Source organism: Prunus mume, linkage group LG4 (genome assembly GCF_029339155.1).
Source record: "Prunus mume cultivar Tortuosa linkage group LG4, ASM2933915v1, whole genome shotgun sequence".
Taxonomy (NCBI): domain Eukaryota; kingdom Viridiplantae; phylum Streptophyta; class Magnoliopsida; order Rosales; family Rosaceae; genus Prunus; species Prunus mume.
The window spans coordinates 22,885,171-22,907,936 of record NC_142701.1 but is presented as its reverse complement, the minus strand read 5'-3'; the positions used below and the strand labels follow the sequence as shown (position 1 = coordinate 22,907,936).

Below are 22,766 nucleotides of genomic sequence, written 5' to 3'. Positions count from 1 at the left end.
TAAAATTTAAGCTTAATTAATTAATTAATTATAAAATAATAAAATATTTGAGAAAACCACAAATATCTTCTCCTCTTCCCCTCCCCGTCACCTCACCACCTAGGATCCTCCTCAAAACCATTTGCCTACCTCCCCAAACCACACAGCTCAAGCCATGCTTTCCACACACACAATCATGCCTCTTCTCCTCCCTATCACCCCACTTTGCCCCTAATTAAGGCCATTAGATTCTGGCCCACATCAACAAAACGAACAAGATGGGGATGATTATGATGATGATGGGGTTCTATTGGATTGCTCATAGTCAGTTGTGCAGGGGATGTTGTGGTTGTGCAGGGGAGGTGGAGACGTCAAGTTTCTGGGTTATGCAGTGAGTTGGGTGGTGATGGGTGTTTAATTAGGTATGGTTTTTGTTGTCAATATGGTTTACTGAAAACACAAATCCAGAAAATCCAGTTCTAGGTGAAGAAGAAGAAGAAATTGGTGTAGTTCGGACTTGCATGTTCTATTTAGCGAGTTCGCTATTTTGCGAACCACTTTTCAATGTCGCTATGTTAAAAGGATAGAGTGAAATGTCTTTTTCATTGATGGACTATATAATCTCGTTTAAGTTAGTCCCCCCTTTCTTACTAAATATGGGTTTTTAGTGTTATTTAAGTCAATTCAGTCTAGTGATGCGTACCAAACACAGCCTAAATTCTTGTAGGCTTGATTGTTGGAGTTGTTGGATTTTGAGATATCTTCATGTGATCTGTGAGATCAATCTCAAGCTAGAAAATCCAGAAATGTGATATGGGAGAAAATTTGTTCTCTCTAGCTTCTTGAGCACACTTGCTATATGAGAAGTCAAGGCTGATTATATCACACAGCCAAAACTAGGAACGCCACACATATAAGAGTGACTATGTGGCTTCATCTAAGCCTAACAAAATAAAGTAGCATTAATACAACCAAAGACATGACAAGTTTCTGTCCAAAATGTTTCAAGACCTATTTGACATAAACTTAACTACACTATTACAACAAGTTCTCTTCGTCTACCAAGTTCTCTTCGTCTCCATGCCATCTTCTCTTGATCCCTCACCAATATATAAATTGAAAACCTCAGAATCAATCGATTTTTCACCAAAATCAGAGTTGAAAATCCTAAATCTTTGTATATTTTAGTAAACAAATTCGAAACCCCCAATTCTCATGAACCTTGGACTTGTGCAGATGACGCCAAGGAGATTGGGGTTGTTCTCTGTCGCGAGCGTTTGTGTTTTTTTCAAGGGTTTAGAGTAATTATATTTAATTTAATATTTAATATTTTTAAATTAATGAAACTTACGAAATTGAAACATTTGTCTTGATTTGCTAACAATTGTAAATGCAGTGATGAAAATCAGAAATTGAAATTAATTTTCTCTAATCACAATTAATCATAAGCTCAAATAAAACCTACAAACCTAACATAACAAAAAACCTAAAATAACCCACGAGCCTAAACGAACCTTACCATCACCACCTGAAAAAGCCTAAAATAAAAAGTAAAATAAAAGAACATAAGAGCAATTGAAATTGGTTTTGGGTTTTTTTATATATATAAATATTATGCTTTGGGCTTGGTGGCCCATGAAGTAGTCAAATGGCCTTCCAAAAGGAAGGGCCCAGATCCTTCTGGAATAAATCCATGTGAAAGAAAATTCGTGGAACCAACAAAATACACAATTCCAACATAAGAGGAAAACCAATTTCTTTTCCTATTCTGTGTGTTCTTCTTAACCAACACGAACTGGGACTCTGATTTTTGAGAACAAAAACCTTCCGAATACGAGCAAAGCCACACAAACCAGAAAAGCAAAGAGAGAGAGAGAGAGATGGATTTTGAGCTGAGGAGAGCGAGAGAGAAGCTGGACAAGGAGCAGAAGGAGAGGAAAGAGACGGCGAGGAAGAAATTGGAAAGGGAGAGAAAGGGTAAAGAAGAAGCTAAGAAGCAAAGAGAAGCCATTGATGCTGAGAGATCCAGACGCCTCTTCGATGCCGCCCAAGCCCAGCTTAAGGTTCGTTTCTAAAACCCCATTATTCTTCCGATCACTTTGATTGTTGAATTGGTATTTGCTTGATCTTAAGCTTGTTTTATATGTTTGATTGTTTCAATGATTGGAAAGAGTATCTGAGATTGCTCAGTTCTTTGAAAGTTGATGACTTTATTCATAGAAAACTGCGTAGCTCTTTGAAAGTTTATAACTTTATTCATAGAAAGTCCTTTTTTTTTTCATTAATCCCTGGAAACTTTCAAACATATAATGCCTTGGCAATCAATGTCATTGGAATTGAATAGCTATGCTTACAATGTGCCTGGGAAAATCACAATGATTATTGATTTATTCCTAGGTATGGCCTAAACTTACCCAAATTTGTATCGCATAGTAAATTTATATTTTAGTCTCCATATCGATATTGACATGCTCCCCTTAATATATACTTTCATGAAAAATATAAAAAAACCTTGCTTTATCTTGGTAATTTGGGCTTGCCAACCTTTGGGACTTAATGTGATATGCAATCAATTTAAGGGAAAGTTCAAGTTCTTTCAGTTGATTAGTTGCAAGAAATGCCTATTTCCTAACGCCTATTTCCTCAGGTTGATGAACAAATGCAAGAAAGTCTACTGGTCGGACGAGGAATCATGTTTTACCGTGTATTGGAAGCAGTACCTTTTCAGGGTAGTGGAGATAAGATCAAGCTGCCATCTTCCTGCTTCAATGAATTGCAAGAACAAGGTGCTTTTGATCAGGGACCTTTATACTTTAAATTGTCGTCAGTTCATCAAGAGGCTTCTTCAGAAATGATTGATGCTGATAAGGAGAAGGGTAGGAGCACCCATTCAGGTGTTTTGGAGTTCACTGCAGAGGAGGGTTTTGTTGGCCTCCCTCCTCATGTATGGCAGAATTTATTTCCAGCAGAGACACCAAGTATTCCTCTGATAGAAGTTCGCTATGTCTGGCTGTCTAAAGGGACTTATGCAAAACTTCAACCTCTTCGGGCAGGTTTTTCAGACTTGCCCAATCACAAGGCCATCCTTGAAACAAGCCTTCGTCAGCATGCAACCCTTTCTGAAGATGATATATTTATAGTCAACTATGGGGAGCTGGTATATAAGTTACAGGTCCTTGAATTAAAACCCTCCTCAAGTGTATCTGTTCTAGAAACAGATATTGAAGTTGACATAGTTGGTGCTGATACAGCTTCAGAAAAGACTCATGAGAATGTCCTAAAACCACTTACATTTGGAACATCAGAATCTGGAATGGTTGATGAAGGGAACTACACGTATTACAAGTTCTCAATAGATAATAATACTTGGGAGAAAATTGCTTCGGTAGATGCGAAAGTTGAGGTGAGAATAGACGCAGAGCCAAATTCTGGGGATACTGATATTTATATTTCCAAGCATCCTCTCATATTCCCAACAAGGCACCAGCATGAATGGTCATCTCATGACATTGGTTCGAAGGTATTGATCCTTAGCTCTAAAGATAAGAGCTTGGAAGCAGGAACTTACAGTGTTGGTATTTATGGTTTTAAGGGAACAACTAAGTACCAAGTATCTGTGAATGTTCAAGATGACAGTAATCGGAAGGTAGGTCAGCAGGCTGTGTCTTCCTCGTCATCAATGGAGATGGATACTGTAGAGTGTAAGAATTGTAAACGTTATATACCCAGTCGGACTATAGGACTTCATGAAGCCTATTGTAGCAGGCATAATGTTGTTTGTCAGCACGCTGGTTGTGGAGTTGTTCTTAGGGTTGAGGAGGCCAAGAATCATGTGCATTGTCAGAAATGTGGGCAAGCTTTTCACCAGGGAGAAATGGAAAAGCACATGACAGTTTTCCATGAGCCGCTTCACTGCCCCTGTGGAATTGTGCTTGAGAAGGAAGAGATGGTAGGCTATATTTTTCTGCCCCTTTCCTTTCTGCATCATTACATTTTCATTTCTTTAGTAAAATTTTAAATCGAATCATTAGGCTATGAACTTGAAAAGGCTGAAATTTTCTCTCCATGTTTGCAGGTGCAACACCAAGCCTCAGTTTGCCCCCTGCGCCTTATTGCGTGTCGGTTCTGTGGGGACATGGTTCACGCTGGAAGTTCTGCTTTAGATGTGCGGGACAGATTGAGAGGATTGTCTGAGCACGAGAGTGCATGCGGGTCGAGAACTGCCCCGTGTGATTCATGTGGGCGTTCTGTCATGTTGAAGGACATGGACATCCATCGGGTTGCTGTGCATCAGAAGAATTAAAGCCAGGCATGAGTTCCCAGTTTCCCTGCATTGTCAAAGCCTGCTTGTGTGTTTGAATTGTGCCCTTGTAAAATATAATTGCTGCTATGTATTGACCTGAGATAAAGGAATAAAAGGAAGGAGAGCCAAGATCTGATTGTATTATATGATTATTCAACTGTATCTTTTATGCATATGAAAATGGATCTAATGTTTATGTTGGACATAGAATGAAGCAAAGAATTGAGAAAAAAAAAATTTATTTAATGAGAAAGATGTCTGCCATTCACTGTGAGTGTATCATTTGCGTTAATAAAGGTTGTGAATCGTGACATGTTGGCTAATGCGACAATGCTGTTAACTTTACATTAACGTGCCCCCATGTTCCTGTTTACATAACTTTACCAATACGTTTCACCTACAAGCTAATGTTTCAAGTACAAGTCAACAATATCCATACAAGCATGAGTAATTTTTTAACCTACAAGCTACCAATTCAATATATCAATGCTCACAATCAGCATACCACATTACTGTCACACTAATTTTTTTTTTATTTTTTTTATTTTTTTGCGCGGCTAGTATTAAACACGTTGAAATGCGGAAGTTGACAATGCAAAATGAATGCCACTAGAAATACAACTTTACAATTGAAGTTCATAGTCCTTAAATTGTGGGAGTGCCAAGCTTTACACCTAGAGGTCCCACGTTCTCAATGTGAGTTGTATTTGAGTGCAGTGCTACAACTCTCTACCTTCTTTGGAAGAGCCTTGAAATAGTAACATATCCTTGGAAGAGCCATGAAAAGAAAGAAATACCTTCAAACAAAGAACCTACTTTTCTTCCTTCTTTCCTTCCTACTTTTGGACACTGTTTTCTTCTTCTTTCCTTTTCATGCCAGTAAACCTAGCAAGAGCAAATAAGTCCAATATTAGTGCTTCGCTTTAGAACTCAGATCCCATTCATGGCCCCCGTGTCCACATCCCAACGGTCAGAAAGCAGAGAAATAAGTAGCCGTTTGAAATATACGGACGGGGCCCCTACCTTTTCGGCTGCCAACATAAAGAGACACTCGATTCACCTTCCCACATACCGACAACCAAAATCCCATTGGCCCCCAGCGATTACAACAAAACTCTCCTTCTCTTTTCCGTTTCTAACACAGATTCAACTTTTAATTTCCTCATTAATTCCAAAATTACATATTTTAATTATCCATTAAATCGAAAACCATAACCGAAGCGACTGTTAGTAACATCGTCATCACTAACGTTGCTTCGTTTGATTCGTTTCCCTAGCCGACTGACAGCGACTCGCGTCTTTTAACCAACATTTTCCGTCGCTTTCTCTAGACAGCAGGCGCATTTTAGCACCGGCCACTGTCTTCACTGGCCTGCGACTTTCAAGGCCCCTGCTTTGTCTGGAGAGCCTTTTTATATTGCTTTTCGTGCTTTCCGGTTGAACTCAGACGCTGCGTTTTGGTCCTGATGAGGACTTGAGGTTGTTGTGTTTGGCTTGCCAAGGAGAGAAGGAGTGAATTCAGTTCGTCCGGCGTAATAGAGGTAAGACTGCTTGTGCTTCTGAATCTTAAAGCTTAATGCGTGTTTGGTTGCCGAGAAAGTTCGGAGGGGAAGGATCCAATACGTACAGACTTCAAAAGATTGTGACTTTTTTCTTTACTTGATTTGGTTTTCTGTAAGTGTAAAATCTTTGAATTTTGTTGTTTGTTTGTTTACTGAGAAATGAGATAACAGAACGAGAAAATGCACTCTTCCGTTTATGATTTTCTGACGGATATCTAAGTTTTGGATCGTTCACTTGATCAATTATCACTCTTTTTTTCAGTCCGATCTCTGTTTTTTTTATGACAAATTTGTGTTCTTTTTTCTAAGTCCCAATGCAAAGGAATTGAAAGTTATTCAACAGAATCTGCTGATTGTTGTTGTTTTTTATGTATTCGTTTTAATGCTGCAATATTGTTTACAAAATTATCACTTTTAGTATCTGAGATATTGGAAATTGTTTAGAAACTTAATTCTGCGTTTTTATTTTGAGATGATGCGAAAAAGCTTGCTTTGAAAGGCATGCACTACAGGGATCACCTTTGCTTCTGGTTGCTTTATCGGGTCAAGTTCAGATCAGTTCCCTTGTTTAGGCCTATTTACATGGAACCCCATGTCTTCTTGTTCTTTCGGCTACATGGAACCCCATGTCTTCTTGTTCTTTCGGCGGGGCATGTATTTTCATTTATTTTTTAAAATTTCATACGTGCTAACCATAATATTTATGAAATTACAATCTTGCCTTTTTCTATACCTTAAAACCACAAGGTTTCCGTACAAATAAAAATAGAGGCCTAACCACAAAGGCGAGTCCTTCCCTTATTTGTTTTGAGGGACTGGTATTCTCATAAAGGAGACGTTCTTTTTCAGTGAACCACTGACGTCCAAAGAGAAGTCCAAGTTTTTAATTTAGACCCTTCTTTCCTTTTACTCTGCAATAGAGGATTTTGCTGACTCCAAGGCTCTCTTCTTCTCTTCTCTTAGTACTATTAGAACGAGGCTGTGTGCAAACCAGTATCCCTATGTCTCTTTCTATTTTATCTTATTTAATTGAGAATATTAAAGCTTACCCTCTTTTTTTCTCCATATTACAGAAGGATCATTCACATATATTTCTTTGAAGTGAGATATGGCTACATTGAATGATATAGCAGTTGCAGCAGCTATCAATATTCTCACTGCATGTGCTTTCTTTGTGGCATTTGCCATACTTCGTATTCAACCCGTCAATGATAGGGTCTACTTTCCGAAATGGTATATTAAAGGGTTAAGGAGCAGTCCATCGAGTGGAGGAGCACTTGTAAGCAAGTTTGTGAATCTGGACTTCAGGTCATATGTCAGATTCCTGAATTGGATGCCTGCTGCATTACAAATGCCAGAACCTGAGCTAATTGACCATGCAGGGTTGGACTCTGCTGCTTACTTGAGGATTTACTTGATAGGGTATGCTTTGGTAGATCATCTTTTGCTTCAGTTCATTAGCAGCTATATTTACTTTAAGGGTTGGACTCTTAATTACAGTTTTCTTTTTCTTTTCTTTTTTAATGCAATTATATACTTTGATGAGAATAAAGATGCAGGTATATAAGAATGTTATGTAAAAATTATATTCTGTAACTAATTAGCTGCTATATATATGATGTGTGTGCAACTTCCAATAATTTGAAGGACTTGAATACAAAGTATACTATATACTACAGACAGGTTAAGGTTGTTCAGATCTCTAAATGGAGAACTCATATGATATCAATATTAAATTTTGAAACTGATAGTTGTTTTACATTTTTCTAATTACCATGTCCCGTTATATCCTAAATCAGTACAGATAATTTGAATAGCATATGGCAAGTGTTTCAAGTATCTTGTCAACCCATATCTGTCTTTGCATAAATTGTTTTCTTCTGCATTGGCTGTATATATTATCTCTTCTTTCTGGCTCTGATTTTCAATGTTTGTCTTCTTTGACTGATTGTGAGATTTTGGCCCATTAAAGTGCAGGCTAAAAATATTTGTTCCCATCGCATTCATAGCATTTGCAGTCATGGTCCCGGTCAATTGGACCAATAGCACCCTAAAGAATTCAAATGTAGTTTTCAGCAACATAGATGAGCTCTCTATTTCAAACGTTCCTGTTGGATCAAGTAGGTATGCAATACATTCTTCACTAATCTCTAATATTGCACAACTTTTTATTTATTTATAAGTTTCGCTATTTTTTCCTCAAGTGTGCTCAGGAAGTGTATGTGTGTGTTCAACTTTTAGTTATGAACTTCTTAGTTTGTCTTGATTGAGAAGAATTAGCTTTTAAACTAATATGCAAATATTAATGTGAACCTGCCTAGTTTCTGCCAATCAAAATAAGATAAAAATAATGAAGCTCTCCCAAAGGAATTATTGTTTTTCCCCTGAATTTCAGAAATGGATTATACAAAGAAACTATGTAAAATAATTATTAAAATATTGATCTGTGTACATTTTCATGAATTGAGTATGAAAATCCAACTTCAGATGATTATTTACATTTGATGCAGACTTGGGACTCAGATGTTACTGTGCACGGAAACATGTTTAAAATCCAAGGATTTCACCTTCTGATGATTATTTAACTTTTGATGCAGATTTTGGACTCATTTAGTAATGGCTTATGCTTTTACATTGTGGACATGCTATGTATTGAAAAGGGAGTATGAGAAGGTTGCATCAATGAGGTTGCATTTTCTTGCATCAGACCAGAGGCGCGCTGATCAGTTCACAGTAAGATCAACTTGATGTATTCTTAAGCTTACTTATATGATAAATAAATTGACATTGAAGCCTAATATTGAGGACCTACCAGGGCGGGCTGGGGTCAAGGGGTTAAATTTATATGTTAAATTGAACTTGAAGTCAGTCTTATCATGTAAGTTTCTACTTGAACTTAATTTCTTTATGCAGTTTCAAGACATAAATTATGAGTTGATATTACCAGGAGTTAAGTATTTGGTATATTTGCATACAAAAGTCTTGTTTTCCCTTTTTACTCATCAATTTAGACCAACATTTCCTCTGTATTTGTACAGACTATGATCTTTACTTTTGTCTACCCATGTCATCACTACATGATATACATCCTTACTGCTATGTACTATCCAGTTAGACTATTTTGAGTGGGAATTCTATCAAATTGGTGTGCTTTAAACATTTCTTTTTACTTTTCTTGATCTTAAATGTTGTGAAATATATAAATTTGGTAGGTACTGGTTAGAAACGTGCCACCAGATCCTGATGAAACAGTTAGTCAGCTTGTGGAACATTTTTTTCTGGTCAACCATCCAGACCACTATCTCACTCATCAGGTTTGATCCTATTGCTTTCCCTTACATCCATAAATACTATACTTACATTACACTAGCCACTTACACAACCTTCTCTTCTTCCATGTTTCTGGTTTTGTTTTTAATTTTTTGTATTTGCATGCAGGTTGTTTACAATGCAAACAAACTTTCTAAATTAGTCAATGAGAAGAAGAAGTTACAGAATTGGCTTGACTACTATCAACTTAAATTGTCTAGAAATCCATCCAAAAGACCATCTAAGAAGGTAATGCATTCTTCTTTTTCTTTCCTTTCCTTTTCTTTTCATCATGCTATTTCTCATGTCCATTAACAATGTCTTGTGAGCAGACTGGATTTCTTGGTCTTTGGGGTAATCGGGTGGATGCTATTGATTTCTATACATCTGAGATTGAGAGGCTATTAAAAGAAGTAAGTAGCACTTAAACTATTTTGAAAATGATTGCACCTCACTTGCTCTATGTTGTACTGAAGACAAGGAAAGCTCCGGAGTGAGCTCAACTCCTGATTTGCTACTTATTGTTCTTTCTGTCATTGTGCATACTTCGGTTATTCCTTTGGTCTTCTTCGGAGGCTTTTTTATTAGATTTTCGATTGTAATTTTGTTCCTCTAGCATATTCCCTTGTACTTTAAAGCCATTTCTTTAATAGATCAATTATTTTAAAAACCATTTTATTGCACAAATATCAGACTAGAGAGGCTTTTCAGCCCACATAGTGCTTGCTTCTAGCATTTTTAGTGGAATGCGGGGGTTGAATTGTGAATTTACTGAAGCATGTGATTACTCACGTTCTTTCTTTCTCAAATTTACTTTTGACAGATATCTTCAGAGAGAGATACGATTACAAGCAACCCTAAATCTATCATGCCAGCAGCATTTGTGTCCTTCAGAACTCGATGGAATGCTGCTGTTTGTGCACAAACTCAACAATCCAGAAACCCAACTCTATGGTTGACTGAGTGGGCTCCGGAACCCCGTGATATTTGTTGGGATAACCTGGCAATCCCCTATGTTTCATTGACAATCAGGAGGCTTGTAGTTGCCGTTGCTTTCTTCTTCCTCACCTTCTTTTTTATGATACCCATTGCATTTGTACAATCCCTTGCAAACATTGAGGGTATTGAGAAAGCAGTCCCCTTTCTAAAGCCCGTTATTGAAGTGTAAGTATTGCTCAACACTTAATTACTTTTCCTACCATCAGCATGCACTAACAGCATCCTGTTTGTCACGCAGGAAATTTATAAAATCATTTATCCAAGGTTTCCTACCTGGAATTGCTTTGAAGATTTTTCTCATATTCCTTCCTACTATTTTGATGATAATGTCCAAATTTGAAGGATTTAATAGCATATCAGCTCTAGAGAGGAGATCGGCTACTAGATATTATATTTTCCAATTTGTCAACGTATTTCTTGGGAGCATAATCACTGGAACTGCGTTTCAACAACTAGATAAATTCATCCACCAATCTGCTAATGAGTATGTTCTTGTATCTGCATCTTTACTTATTTTAGTTTGATGTACTATGAGGGATACTTACTTATAATATAAGAAAGCTTTTTTTTCTTTTCATACAATACAAAGTCCTATAAGAAGCTATACAATTTTTGACATATTGATCCAGCTTATTGGGTCTACAATGAATAAAACCTTCATCTGCTCTGTATCCGATGTTGAGATTGCTGCTTTGATACAAAAAGTTCTGATATATGATTAATTGGCTCTTTGTGCAGGATCCCAAAGACAATTGGTGTTTCAATTCCAATGAAGGCAACTTTCTTTATAACTTATATAATGGTCGATGGGTGGGCCGGAGTTGCTGGGGAGATTCTAAGGTTGAAACCTTTGATTATTTATCACTTGAAAAATTTCTTCTTGGTGAAGACTGAAAAGGATAGGGAAGACGCCATGGATCCAGGAACCCTTGGTTTCAACACCGGTGAACCTCAAATACAACTCTATTTCTTACTTGGCCTTGTTTATGCTGTGGTGTCGCCAATCCTACTTCCATTCATAATAGTATTCTTTGGCCTGGCATATGTTGTTTATCGTCATCAGGTAAGTTTTGTTGGTCAAATAATAAGAATTCATTTATGCAATCCCTTAGTAATTCTGCTAAATTATAATGAAGTTGTTTTCCAATATTTCTAGATTATAAATGTCTATAATCAAGAGTACGAAAGCGCTGCAGCATTCTGGCCTGATGTCCATGGGCGCATCATAACGGCACTTATCATCTCACAACTGCTACTGATGGGGTTGTTAAGCACTAAAGAAGCTGCTCAGTCAACGCCACTGCTTATCACACTCCCAGTGTTGACCATATGGTTCCATAGATTTTGCAAAGGCTGTTACGAACCTGCCTTCATCAGATATCCATTACAGGTTTGTTAGATTCGCTATTGGGAGACCCGGTTCTTCGTATTGGTTTCTGGTGCTTAAACATCTGCTGTGTTCTGATGAATTCGTTTAATTCAGTTTTCTTTTAAGGCATTTGAGTTTGTATTATGCTAATGCTGATGTTTTTCTACGGTGAATTGCAGGAAGCAATGATGAAAGATACATTAGAACGTGCAACAGAGCCAAATCTGAACTTGAAAAGCTTCCTTCAAAATGCATACATCCACCCAGTTTTCAAGGGTGAAGATGACAGTGAGAATGAAGCAGGCGCCGAAGAATGCGAGAAGGAGCCCCCAGTTGTGCCAACGAAACGCCAGTCTCGAAGGAATACACCATTGCCCAGCAAATATAGTGGTTCTTCATCATCATCCCTACCCGATGACACTCAGAAGATGCTCCGGCCTTAAGAGTCTGTACTACTCTTCGTTTTCTGTACATTTTTGGCTTAGGAGGTTGACATTTCTGAAGTTCAAGGGCATTGTAAATGGAAAAAGGAATTGTAGAGAGAGAGAAAGTGCTATAAGATGTTTCACTGTGTGGAGCAAAACAAATAGGTATATGATTCTTGGAAGATTTTGTAGTTGCTGCAATTAGGAGATTTGTTTTCTTGTTCTTATTATAGGAGAACAATTTCTTAATAGGTCCTTGTACTTTTACACTTTGTCCTCTTGCATGTTGAGTAGAATTTCTTGGTCATGCAAATAACTTTGCTTCTTCCTTAGAGAAACCCAAATTCCAAATTACTTTATTTCTTGCTTCTTACCAAATCCACCGCATTTTGAGCCCAATTTTTTTTTTTTTTTCTTGTTTGAAAAAACAAAAACAATGGTTAGGCACATTTGTATATGACCTTGTGTGCAAAATTCTGTACAGTGAGGTGGTCACATTTGTATATAAATTCCACCTTTTATTAAACGGGTGGTATACAAAATGATATACCAAATACGATACGACAAGATGACATAGGCCCACGTGTGCGCCCTACTCCTTTCTCAATTGGGTGGTGCATATTTTAATATTTCAAGGAAGGTAAAAATCAAAACAGACAATTCCATTCCAACTCATCTATGATTGGTGCGTTGAACTCAGCTGGTGGGCCCAGGCGACTCATACTCCTCCCTTCTCTCTCTCCTTTCCTGGTTCTACAGTCTTTAAGTCTAAAGAGAACAGCAATTAATTAATTGGAAGTGAAAAACGGACGAGGTGATGACGGCCGCGGATGCGACGACGTCGTCTTCACCGTCGATGACTGCAACGATCCCGTCGAACCTCCCTCTCATCGCTGCGTTCCTCGCCTGCGCTCTCGCTCAGTTCCTCAAGCTCTTCACCTCCTGGTCCGTACAGTTTCTCATTCCTCCAATTTCAATTTTTTCCGCAGCTGAACTTTTCATTTTGAAAAATAAATTTGAAATTTTAGAGTCAAAAGGGCGTGAAAATTGAGTGTTTGGGTTGCTGCTTCAGGTACAAAGAAAGGAGATGGGATTCGAAGCGAATGCTCGATTCCGGCGGAATGCCGTCGTCGCATTCGGCCACAGTGACGGCTCTGGCGGTCGCCATTGGCCTTCAAGATGGCGTCGGAGGACCCGCTTTCGCCATTGCTCTGGTCTTAGCATGCATTGTATGTAGAAAAATTTACCTTTTTTTTTCCCCTTCATATCATGTTTAGTCAAAACGATACCGTGTATTTACATATTGTATTTTCCAGGTGATGTATGATGCCTCCGGAGTGAGACTTTTTTTTTTCCCTTCATATATGTTTAGTCAAAACGATACCGTGTATTTACATGTTGTATTTTCAAGCCGAGGTAACCGATCATCCCTTGTATGAGCTTAGATGTTTAAAATTATGAGCTTGTTTTATATAGAAATGGGAATCTGTTTTTGTGTACATGTTATGTTGATAGAATTTCAATTTTAGATGATCTAGTTTGAAATTTGACAACATATTGGGTGTTTGGTAAGAGAAGATTATCGTGTGTGTTTTTTGATATGATTAATTTATCACATTGATGGGTGTTGCAGTTGCTGAACCAAATTGTGTACGAGCTTCCTCCGGAGCATCCTTTGTCCAGTGTTAGACCTCTGCGCGATTCACTTGGACATACTCCCTTGCAGGTTTGTTGCACTACTCTTGCTTGCTGCACATCACTTGAGTAAATCGGAAAATTAGCTCACCATGTTATTAGAAAATTATGTTGTCTTAATATTCATGTTTTGATTTTAAGCTCATTGTGGTTGCCGTGAAGCAGGGCAATTAGTAATCCCATTCTGCAGATGGTCCTTAGCTAATTAAACTAGAAAAGGAAATTTTCTTTGTCCCCATAATTCATTTCCTAGCCAGAGTAGTAAATCGTGTGAACATGTTCATTAACCAGTGACATTTTGTTGCAAAGTAGCTGGCCGGTGATGCTTCTTGTTTGCTTGTATAGTTAGCAAATGCAATACTCTTACTCTGTCATGCTGGCTCCACTGGACAAAGCTAGAATGTTATTCATCGACCATTGTTATTATGGATCGACCACTTCATTGTTATCATCATGAAGTAATTACAAGGTTCAGCTTCAGAGAAATACAGGTTTAGACATACATGCATTGTAACTTAGTTATCTTGTACGGTAACCATTATTATAGCTTTGTTGAAGGGGAACTTTTTGAGTAAGATATTCATAATCTTAATCTTCAAGTATCAGTGACATTTTTTATTTGGTTTGGCATCAGGTTGTTGCTGGTGCCGTGTTGGGATGCATAGTGGCATATCTAATGAGTAACAGCAAATAAGATATCTTATGACCGATACCTGATTCTTTGAGCTTCATACTGATTAGCCGTTGACTAGAGGCCGTAGTTTTGGCATGGGCAAGGGCAGCGAAAGAGCTGATGTAGGATGAGTTCCTAATTGTTGAAAGCATGTAAAGGTGTTTACAGAATAGGGGCCTCCACCTAGATGCTGGGGTGGGGGACTATTTTTTTGATGGATTTGAACATTGTTGCTGTGTATACAGAAGTTACCTTCACTTAATAAAAGACAACCCTTTGTGAAACTCTCGATGTTCTAGATTGTATTCTTCTTTTTACTCGCGCACACTGTCAGTTTTTCTGTAATTTGCTGACATGATTACTCGGCTTTAATATGATTTTTAAGCTACAAGAATAAAGCCAGAAGTGCATCTTCAAGTCTGTACAGTTGCTGAGTTTCTGATTATGATAATTGTAACGGATATTAATTTGGTTATTTAAGCCTAATTCATGCTGCTAGAGTTTGCCAAAAACTAAATCAAAGAAAGAAATAATAAAATAAAAAGAAGAGGCTTTAAGATTGAAAAATGGTTCTTAAATGAGGAGGGGACGTGTTTCATTGTCACTGGGTTCTTAACAAATAACAGACTTGGAGAAACAGAAATGCAAAGTGCAGTTTCAGCTTTCCTTATTAATTAACTCTTCAATCCACAAGCACCTTCAAACATCGAAGTTGAAAACGGTTCCTTCAACTCTCTCTCTCTCTCTCTCTCTCTCTCTCTCTCTCATATACACAGAGGCACTTGCAAAGAAATAGTGAGAACAAAACTAACCATGACAAAGAAGAGAGCTTCATCACCCATGCGCCAACTTTTGAGGTTGGTTTCAGGTCTCATCATCATTGTCAGTATCTTTCTATGTCTATTGGCTTTTCTTAGAGTGCTCCATTCTCAGTCCAAACTCCCACCATCATTCTTCAAGTCTCGGAGGTCTCATGCTTTCATTCATGAAGATCAGTTTAAAGGCCCTCCGAAAGTTGCCTTCCTCTTCCTCGTTCGTCAGGATCTTCCTCTTGATTTTCTCTGGGACACCTTCTTCAAGGTTTGCTTGCTAGCCAAAATAAAAGTGAAATCGGTTGTGAACAGAACCATAACATGGAGAGAGGTTTTGATATGCTTTGTTGTGAGCTTTGCAGAATGGGGATGTGGCAAAGTTCTCGATTTATATTCATTCAGAGCCTGGTTTTGCATTTGATGAATCAACCACAAGGTCTGCTTTCTTTTACGGTCGACAGCTGAACAACAGCATTCAGGTGTTCTTTTAGCTTCTTTGAACAAGAACAGCTTCAATTTGTTCATATTTTACTTGGTTCCGCTTGCTTCGTTTCTTAGTAAGATTGACTGGCAATTATGCTGCAGGTAGTATGGGGAGAATCAAGTATGATAGAAGCAGAGCGCTTACTACTTGAAGAAGCTCTGTATGATCCAGCCAATCAAATATTTGTCCTCCTCTCAGATAGGTAGGTCTCGTCACCTCTTATATATGCAAGTGACCTCTTCCAACTGTATCAAAAACAAACTAATTTGCACTTTTTGTGTCTATTTCTTCATTCTGCAGCTGTGTGCCTCTGTACAACTTCAGTTACATTTACAACTATGTAATGTCTTCTCCAAGAAGCTTTGTGGACAGGTATTTGATATCAGCAATAACCAGAATGAATGTTTTTTAGAAGTGCTGGTTAAATTTTTGTGTTTCCTACACATATGGAAGAAACAGTGAAGCTGAACTTTTTGTAGTCTCTGCATTATAGCTTCATTGATGTTAAAGGATTTCGTTATGATCCGAAGATGTCACCTACTATACCTGAGGAGAGATGGCGAAAAGGATCCCAGGTTTTATATCTTCCATGTATATTTGCTGCATTGAGATGGAATAAATAGTTCAACTGAACACAATTCTGCCTTTCTTTTCTTTTCTTTTTCAAGATATTGATTCCTCCTATTGATGTAACGTCATGTTGATCTCATTCTCAGTGGATAACTTTGGTTAGAAGACATGCAGAAATTGTTGTGGACGACCATACGGTTTTCCCCGTCTTCAGGAAATTCTGTAAGGTATACAGGGAGGCTTTATCTGGTCCCATTTCCATCTGCCTGAAAGTTTCTTTTGACATCTTGAAATGTTGCTCAATTTTCAGCGGCGGCCACCCATAGACCTGAGTTTGAGGAGGCAACTTCTTGTAAGGAAATACTGTCTTTTAAACTTTACATGAAAAAGAAGGAAGAAAAAAGGGTTTGCCCCTGGCCTTCAAAGAGTATATAAATACATGTGATGTGCTCGTTCTTGTCCACAGGAACATGATTTCGATTTCAAGTTTTTAATGCAGACAGTTCTGAAGTATCGGAATTGTATCCCAGATGAACATTACGTGCAGACACTACTTATAGTAAGCAGATGCTTTCTGTTCTTTCCTATATTAATAAACAAATGTTTTCTATAGTAATAATCTTTTAAGATGTGCTTTGTTTTGGAAAGTTCATAGGGAATTTCATTCAAATTCTGCATTTGTGTGTTGTGATAAGATAAGTGGACTTGAGGACGAACTTGAACGAAGAACATTAACCTACACATCATGGAATCAGACAACGATACTAAGGAAAAGAAGGTCTTGGCATCCTATAACGTTTGATTATGCAGATGCAAGCCCTTGGAAGATGAGAGAAATTAAGGTGAGTAGTTCTTATGTCCCACATAAGAAACAAAGTCTATAAAACTTGTCCTGCTTGCGTTGCATACATAACTTGATCAATTTAAATGGCCTAGGCTATCTTGTTTTCCTTCTGTGGATTGGATCCAAAAACCAAACTTCATGTGGCCTAAGATATATCAGTCTGCTTGTTTTTACTTTTTGATCATATTTGTTTTTTACAGGATATCGACCATGCATACTATGAGTACGAACAACACACCGAGTTCTGCCATACCGGATCCAAAATCGCTTCATGTTACTTGTTTGCAAGAAAATTCACTGTCGGAGCTGCCATGCGCATTCTGAGAGAAGGTTTGATTGGTCCTTATGATGTTACTGCAATACCAAACATGTGACCGTTACTGCAATACCAGATATAAGGAGGCCTCTATGAAAGGAAAAAGAGATGGACACAACTCTTGCATCACAAGTAGTGGCCAATAGAATGCAATTGTACAAAGCAAAACACATTAACTATTTAAAAGGTTGTAGTTGCTCACTACTTTTCCCATTTGAAATTCCTTTATTTTGATTTTGAATAGTAGAAAACCAAAAGTCAGTTTTGGCTACTAGATTCAATAAAACCATCAAGTAGTGGCCAGAATGCAATTGTACAAAGCAAAACACATAAAAAAAGGTTGTAGTTGCTCACCTAAAATTCCTTTAAAGAACCCTTTTGGCTACTAGATGAAGCTCTCTCATCACTTAAAACCTTCAGCTACTGAAGTAGTTAGAGCAAAATGTAAAGAAATGAAAGTTTTACACAATTTTACTTTTAGGACTAATAAACAGTCATCACATTGCACATGCATCGCGTATGAGAACCGTCTAATTTTATTATTGTAACATCCACGATAAAATGTTGGAAAAATGTGTAAATTAATAGTTTTTGCAAAGTGATTTTTTTTATTAAAAAAATTTTACTTTTTTGTTTTTGTTGGGTAATATTCAGGAAACAAAGATTGATGCACAAAATGGATGGTCGTAGTATTGTATGTATGATAAGCACCATAACAAATCTCTAACGTCAAAACCCCACAAAAATTTCAAACACAAAGTGGAGGGAAAACCTCGTCGTCCCATCAGTTCCCATCTCAACTCTCCCATTCTCATACTTTCCCCAATTCAATTTTTCGATTACAATGGCCGATACCCTAAGCCCTAACCCAACGGCCCAGAAGCAGAGGCTCCCGATGGCCGCTCGCCTCCAGTCTCCAACCAGCCCCTTCTTCCTCGGCTCCAACGACGACCACCTCGAGCGTGCACAAGCACGTGCGGCACGAGCAGCCGCGATTCGCAGAAAGTCCATTGCGCTCAATTTACCGCCACTGGATGCGGATACTGATCCCTGCCTCGGCAAGGAGCAGATTCTCGAGCTGTTCCAGAATTGCATCAAACTGGCTAGCGAAAATGTCAGCACTTGTCTCTCTCTCTGTTAGTTTAGCATTCAAAGTTTTGAAATGAATTTGATTTAACAAAAAGTTAGAAGTTTATAGCAATCTGTTTGTCAATATGAGTGTGAATTTTGAAGTATTTCATTTTTTAAGACTTAATGATGATTGAAACAAAAGGGTCTTCTGTGGTTGAATTTTGATAACCCTTTGTACTGTATTAGATTTTGAGTTTTATCTATTGGGTGCAGAAAATTAATCAAAAGAACACATGGGAGCTCAATCTGATAGACCATTTGACGGAAATTATTAAGGTTGAAGAGGAAAATGACGCTGAGACGAATTTTCAAAAGGTAAGCTGTGCCTTTTGATGGTATGATATATATATATATATATATATATATATATATATATATAAAGGGTTTGTTTTTAAGTATTGTTCGTCGTTTGTGGATATTTCGGATTAGTTTTGGAACTTGAAATCTATCAAGACAGAAATTTGGTAATTTTTTTTTGTTTTTGAAGTGTGGCCCGAAGTTCATTCTTTCAATGGAATATGCTGTGTTCAATTAAGTTTGTATCACTTTTCTACCTGTGCAGGCAAGCTGCACTCTTGAAGCTGGAGTCAAAATTTACTCATTAAGGGTGGATTCAGTACACTCTGAGGCATATAAGGTCCTTGGTGGAATGAATAGAGCAGGCCAAGAAGACGAACAAGGTTTGGTTCACTATATTTTGTTCTTTCGTTTCTTGTTCAAGTCTTTTACTTGAAATTCTTGGCTGGAACAATTTAATTGTTAACGGTTTGTAGGACTGATTACTATGTTATATAGTTATCTTTAATCAGCTCATCTATAGTTTGAAATTTAACTGTCAATTTGTAAAGTTGTATAGTTCTCTTGATGCTGTGTTGCAATGTTAGATACTAGTCCGGATGATGCCGCTGTTGACAATGGACAAGATGTGGCGCATTCCAAGAAAGAGATGGAGAAAAAGGTTGATAGTTCTCTGGCTCACTCGAATGATTTAATAAACTCTGTATGCCAAGTACTGACGTAAATCCATAAATGCAGTCACCTTTATCAACGCTGGAGTCGTCTTTTGAGGCTCTAAATGTAAAAAAGTTTGATGGTGAGCACACATCCTTGCTATCCGTATAAATAGTTTTAAAGTGTGAAATACGAGGTCAAATTTGTAATATTAATTTGTCTGTATTTTTCAGTTGCATTTGCAGTTGATCCACTCTATCATCAGACATCTGCACAATTTGATGAAGGTGGGGCTAGGGGTCTTTTAATGAATAATCTTGGAGTATTTGGTAGATGCAGAGTTCTCTTTGACTCGTCGGAAGTACCAGCGAAGTGCATGTCATGCGATAATCAACATGATAAATCAGATACCATCGATCTTTCTTTTGCTAGTGGTGAGTTGCATTTTTGGTAATGTATTGTTTTCTTGGTAACTCTTGTCTTCCCATAAATTTTTTTTTTTTCAAATGAGAATATTCAGTTTTAATAACAGTCACGTTTTCTTGTTATAGAGTATGTTGAACAAATGGTATTGAACATGCGAATGAAAGATGAAATTTCACCAACTCTCAGGAATATAGTCAATCGATTTGATGAAGATAACAGAAGGCCAGCAGATATATATTCCTGTTCTCAGGAATCAGCAGAACAAGTAGACGCAGCCCATAATAATGAAGTTGAATTTGATGGTGATGTACCTGAGAACTTTGGGAACTGGGATTATGAACATGATGACCAAACAAGCATAGTAGAGGAGGGCCTTAACTGTGAAAATTCAACTTTTCCTAGTTATGACGAGGTTTTTTGAACAAACTATCCCTATAATTGGTCTTGATTGTATATATTTGTTCAGTTGTTTTCTCTCTAGTTGTGTGTATGAGTGAAGAATCACTTTATTCCCTGATAATCTCTTAAATTTGTAGGAAAATGAACCGGGTGCTTTCGATGAGCGTGATAGCGAGGAGAGACTTAAGGACGTTGACGAGTATTTGTTCTTAAGTCTTGGATTAACTTCAAAACAAAATGCATGGGCAGGTCCTGATCATTGGAAGTATCAAAAAACTAAAGGTCTGGTTCAGTGGTTATATCATCAACCAGTATGTGTATGTGTATTTCTTGTGCTCCAGTAGTATGGTAACATAGTGCAACAATATGTTTTTTCAGTTTCCGAGATTGATCCTTCTGGAGAACAACCAGTAGCGGTTAAACGACACAGGAAAAAAGTACAGCCTGATCTTGATTTCACGAAAGCCTTGGAAGAAGAAATGCCAGATATTTTTGCTCCTCCAAAAAATCCGAAATCCTTACTGCTGCCAGCAAATAGAGCACCCTGTAATACAAAGCTTCCTGAGGATTGCCACTATCAACCAGAGGATCTTATCAAGCTATTTCTGATACCTAATGTAAAGGTAATGTGTTGCAACAATCATACTATATATGTATTTCCATCGAAATGGTGTACGCTCTTTCTTTTTCATGAAATGCTTTTCTTTTCTTTTCTTTTTTGTGCTGCAGTTCCTTGGAAGGAGAGGCAAGAAGTCCTCAGGTAAGAAAGTTCTTTCTCGTTGGTTGGTAATAAATAGGGATAACCAATAATTAACATTTTTTCTGGATCCTTTTTAAAATTTTTAATTTTTATTAATGATGAAATGTGCAATTAATATATAGAGTACTTGTTGTGACATTAGATGAATCGAGGCAACAGTCTGATGATTATGGGCAATCGCCATTCTACGATGATGGTAATGTATTTGGTGGCCAATATGATGACGGAATTAGCCATAGTGATGTGGAGGACTTTAGCACACTTGTTTCTCAGCCTCGCCAGGTTGGTTTCTAACTTTTCAGCTTGATATAATTTGAGACCCCTTGCAGTTGCCCACAAGTCTGAGAGGAGTGTTAGTTAGCCTATGACTTGGAGAGTTATGGTTTACAAACCTGATTTCATCTCAAGTATTTTACAAGGTTTCTTATTTTTTATTTTATGAAGTAGGAAGAACTTTGTATTTTATTTCTCCCTTTGTCTTCCAAGTATTTTACAAGTTTATAATTCGATTATGTCTAGTTTTATAGATATTCATCATGGAGATGATAAGGGCTGCAATCTTGGGAATAGTTTTAGTCTGTAATTCAAAGCTCATTAAAACAAATCTGTAGTTTTTGCTCATGCTTTCTTCCTACATCTAAACAATACAGGTAAACAAAATTGAAGTCCACTATGACAAGACTTCCAAACAAGTTGATGTCCAGGTTCTGAAAGAAACCCTTTGGGGCCATGTACAAGAATCTGTTCACATGTCGACACAGGTGCGCTAAGTTTTCTTTTTCATTTCTTTCTGCGTATAATTTTTTGTGCAGTTTTCCTTAGGATATATAGTATATAGCATATGGAATGAGTTTTTACATAAAAAAAAGTTAGAAGACATATGAAAGCTTGATTCTGGATTTTATTTCTATACTATTACGAGCTATCGATTATTGATGTATTATTCCAATTGATTGAAGACTATTTTCCTTTTTATATTCATGCTGGCAATCAATCTGTCTGTTGGAACGTACTGGTTACCAGTAATGGCCTTTGATGTGATCGGCCAACAGAAATGCATAAGTGCCTATGTCTTGCATGAGAAACATTTGTATGCAATGAGGATAACATTGTTTTGCTATTCCTAATCAATTAAGCTATACTATGTGTGATAACTTTTTCACTTGTATAGCTTGATTGACCGAAAATAACAAAGCAATACTATTCCAGTTTCATAAAAGTTTTTCTAGTCTTGTATTGGATACAATTATATTAACAGAACAGAAGATCAACACTGAACCATATTTAGGAATAGGAACTGCTATTACTCCACATGTCTTCTTTAGTTGCCGTCCTTCATTTGTTTTACAAAAGGGAAAGCCAGAAAATTTATGTTTACCATCCAACTGTTTCATTTATGATATATATTATTTTGAGAAGGTAAATTCTGATTGTTGATATTTCTGATTTTGGAAAGGGTCAAGAACAACTGGCATCCTTCAAGCAAATCTTGGCCAGCTTCCCAAGTGACTGCAGAGCTGCTGGAACTATCAATGAAATCTCCCCTCATCTGTGTTTCATATGCCTTTTACATTTAGCCAATGAGCATGGCTTGAGCATCCTTGGCAACACCAATTTGGATGATCTCAGCATACGCCTTCCTTAGCTCTCTGTTTATGATTGAAAAGGAAATGAATGAAAAGTGTGTTTAAACGTGTACTTTACAACTCATATTTATTTATAATAATATCCTGCTGTTCCTTTCAATATTTTATTTTAA

General features: G+C 37.4%; 5 protein-coding genes across 8 annotated transcripts; all 5 read left to right on the top strand.

Moving 5' to 3' along the window:
• The first annotated feature begins 1,696 nt into the window (after positions 1-1,696).
• LOC103329318 (Ubiquitin fusion degradation UFD1 family protein) lies at positions 1,697-4,627 on the top strand. Its single transcript, XM_008231770.2, has 3 exons — positions 1,697-2,042; positions 2,627-3,928; positions 4,055-4,627. Exons 1-3 carry the CDS (start codon positions 1,860-1,862, stop codon positions 4,280-4,282), a joined length of 1,713 nt encoding a protein of 570 aa, XP_008229992.1. The 5' UTR covers positions 1,697-1,859; the 3' UTR covers positions 4,283-4,627.
• A 725-nt stretch (positions 4,628-5,352) lies between these two features.
• On the top strand, positions 5,353-12,253 carry LOC103329317 (ERD (early-responsive to dehydration stress) family protein). 3 transcript variants are annotated; one of them, XM_016793643.2, is made up of 12 exons: positions 5,353-5,823; positions 6,918-7,266; positions 7,822-7,968; positions 8,442-8,577; positions 9,057-9,158; positions 9,283-9,402; positions 9,486-9,566; positions 9,977-10,317; positions 10,391-10,636; positions 10,891-11,215; positions 11,309-11,542; positions 11,701-12,253. In XM_016793643.2, the coding sequence occupies exons 2-12, from the start codon at positions 6,953-6,955 to the stop codon at positions 11,962-11,964; spliced, it is 2,310 nt and encodes a 769-aa protein (XP_016649129.2). In that variant the 5' UTR covers positions 5,353-5,823; positions 6,918-6,952; the 3' UTR covers positions 11,965-12,253. The 3 variants fall into 3 exon arrangements, with proteins under 3 accessions (XP_016649129.2, XP_088906729.1, XP_088906728.1); XM_089050603.1 differs by having other exon boundaries at positions 5,728-5,823; positions 7,817-7,968; XM_089050602.1 differs by lacking the exon at positions 5,353-5,823 and adding an exon at positions 5,839-5,956.
• A 383-nt stretch (positions 12,254-12,636) lies between these two features.
• On the top strand, positions 12,637-14,598 carry LOC103329316 (uncharacterized). Its single transcript, XM_089050512.1, has 5 exons — positions 12,637-12,891; positions 13,019-13,175; positions 13,263-13,379; positions 13,580-13,672; positions 14,276-14,598. The coding sequence occupies exons 1-5, from the start codon at positions 12,764-12,766 to the stop codon at positions 14,333-14,335; spliced, it is 555 nt and encodes a 184-aa protein (XP_088906638.1). The 5' UTR covers positions 12,637-12,763; the 3' UTR covers positions 14,336-14,598.
• A 509-nt stretch (positions 14,599-15,107) lies between these two features.
• LOC103329361 (glycosyltransferase BC10-like) lies at positions 15,108-17,628 on the top strand. Of its 2 annotated transcripts, XM_089050624.1 has the most exons (10): positions 15,108-15,394; positions 15,489-15,605; positions 15,712-15,812; positions 15,911-15,982; positions 16,104-16,185; positions 16,327-16,407; positions 16,491-16,532; positions 16,647-16,739; positions 16,876-17,022; positions 17,225-17,628. In XM_089050624.1, the coding sequence occupies exons 1-10, from the start codon at positions 15,128-15,130 to the stop codon at positions 17,396-17,398; spliced, it is 1,176 nt and encodes a 391-aa protein (XP_088906750.1). In that variant the 5' UTR covers positions 15,108-15,127; the 3' UTR covers positions 17,399-17,628. The 2 variants fall into 2 exon arrangements, with proteins under 2 accessions (XP_088906750.1, XP_088906751.1); XM_089050625.1 differs by lacking the exon at positions 17,225-17,628 and having other exon boundaries at positions 16,829-17,016.
• A 378-nt stretch (positions 17,629-18,006) lies between these two features.
• Positions 18,007-22,753, top strand: EMB2795 (condensin complex subunit). The gene is made up of 13 exons (XM_008231767.2): positions 18,007-18,454; positions 18,685-18,786; positions 19,034-19,151; positions 19,356-19,429; positions 19,507-19,564; positions 19,656-19,856; positions 19,974-20,260; positions 20,385-20,529; positions 20,626-20,870; positions 20,977-21,007; positions 21,150-21,289; positions 21,658-21,768; positions 22,464-22,753. Exons 1-13 carry the CDS (start codon positions 18,185-18,187, stop codon positions 22,650-22,652), a joined length of 1,971 nt encoding a protein of 656 aa, XP_008229989.2. The 5' UTR covers positions 18,007-18,184; the 3' UTR covers positions 22,653-22,753.
• The last annotated feature ends 13 nt before the right edge of the window (positions 22,754-22,766 follow it).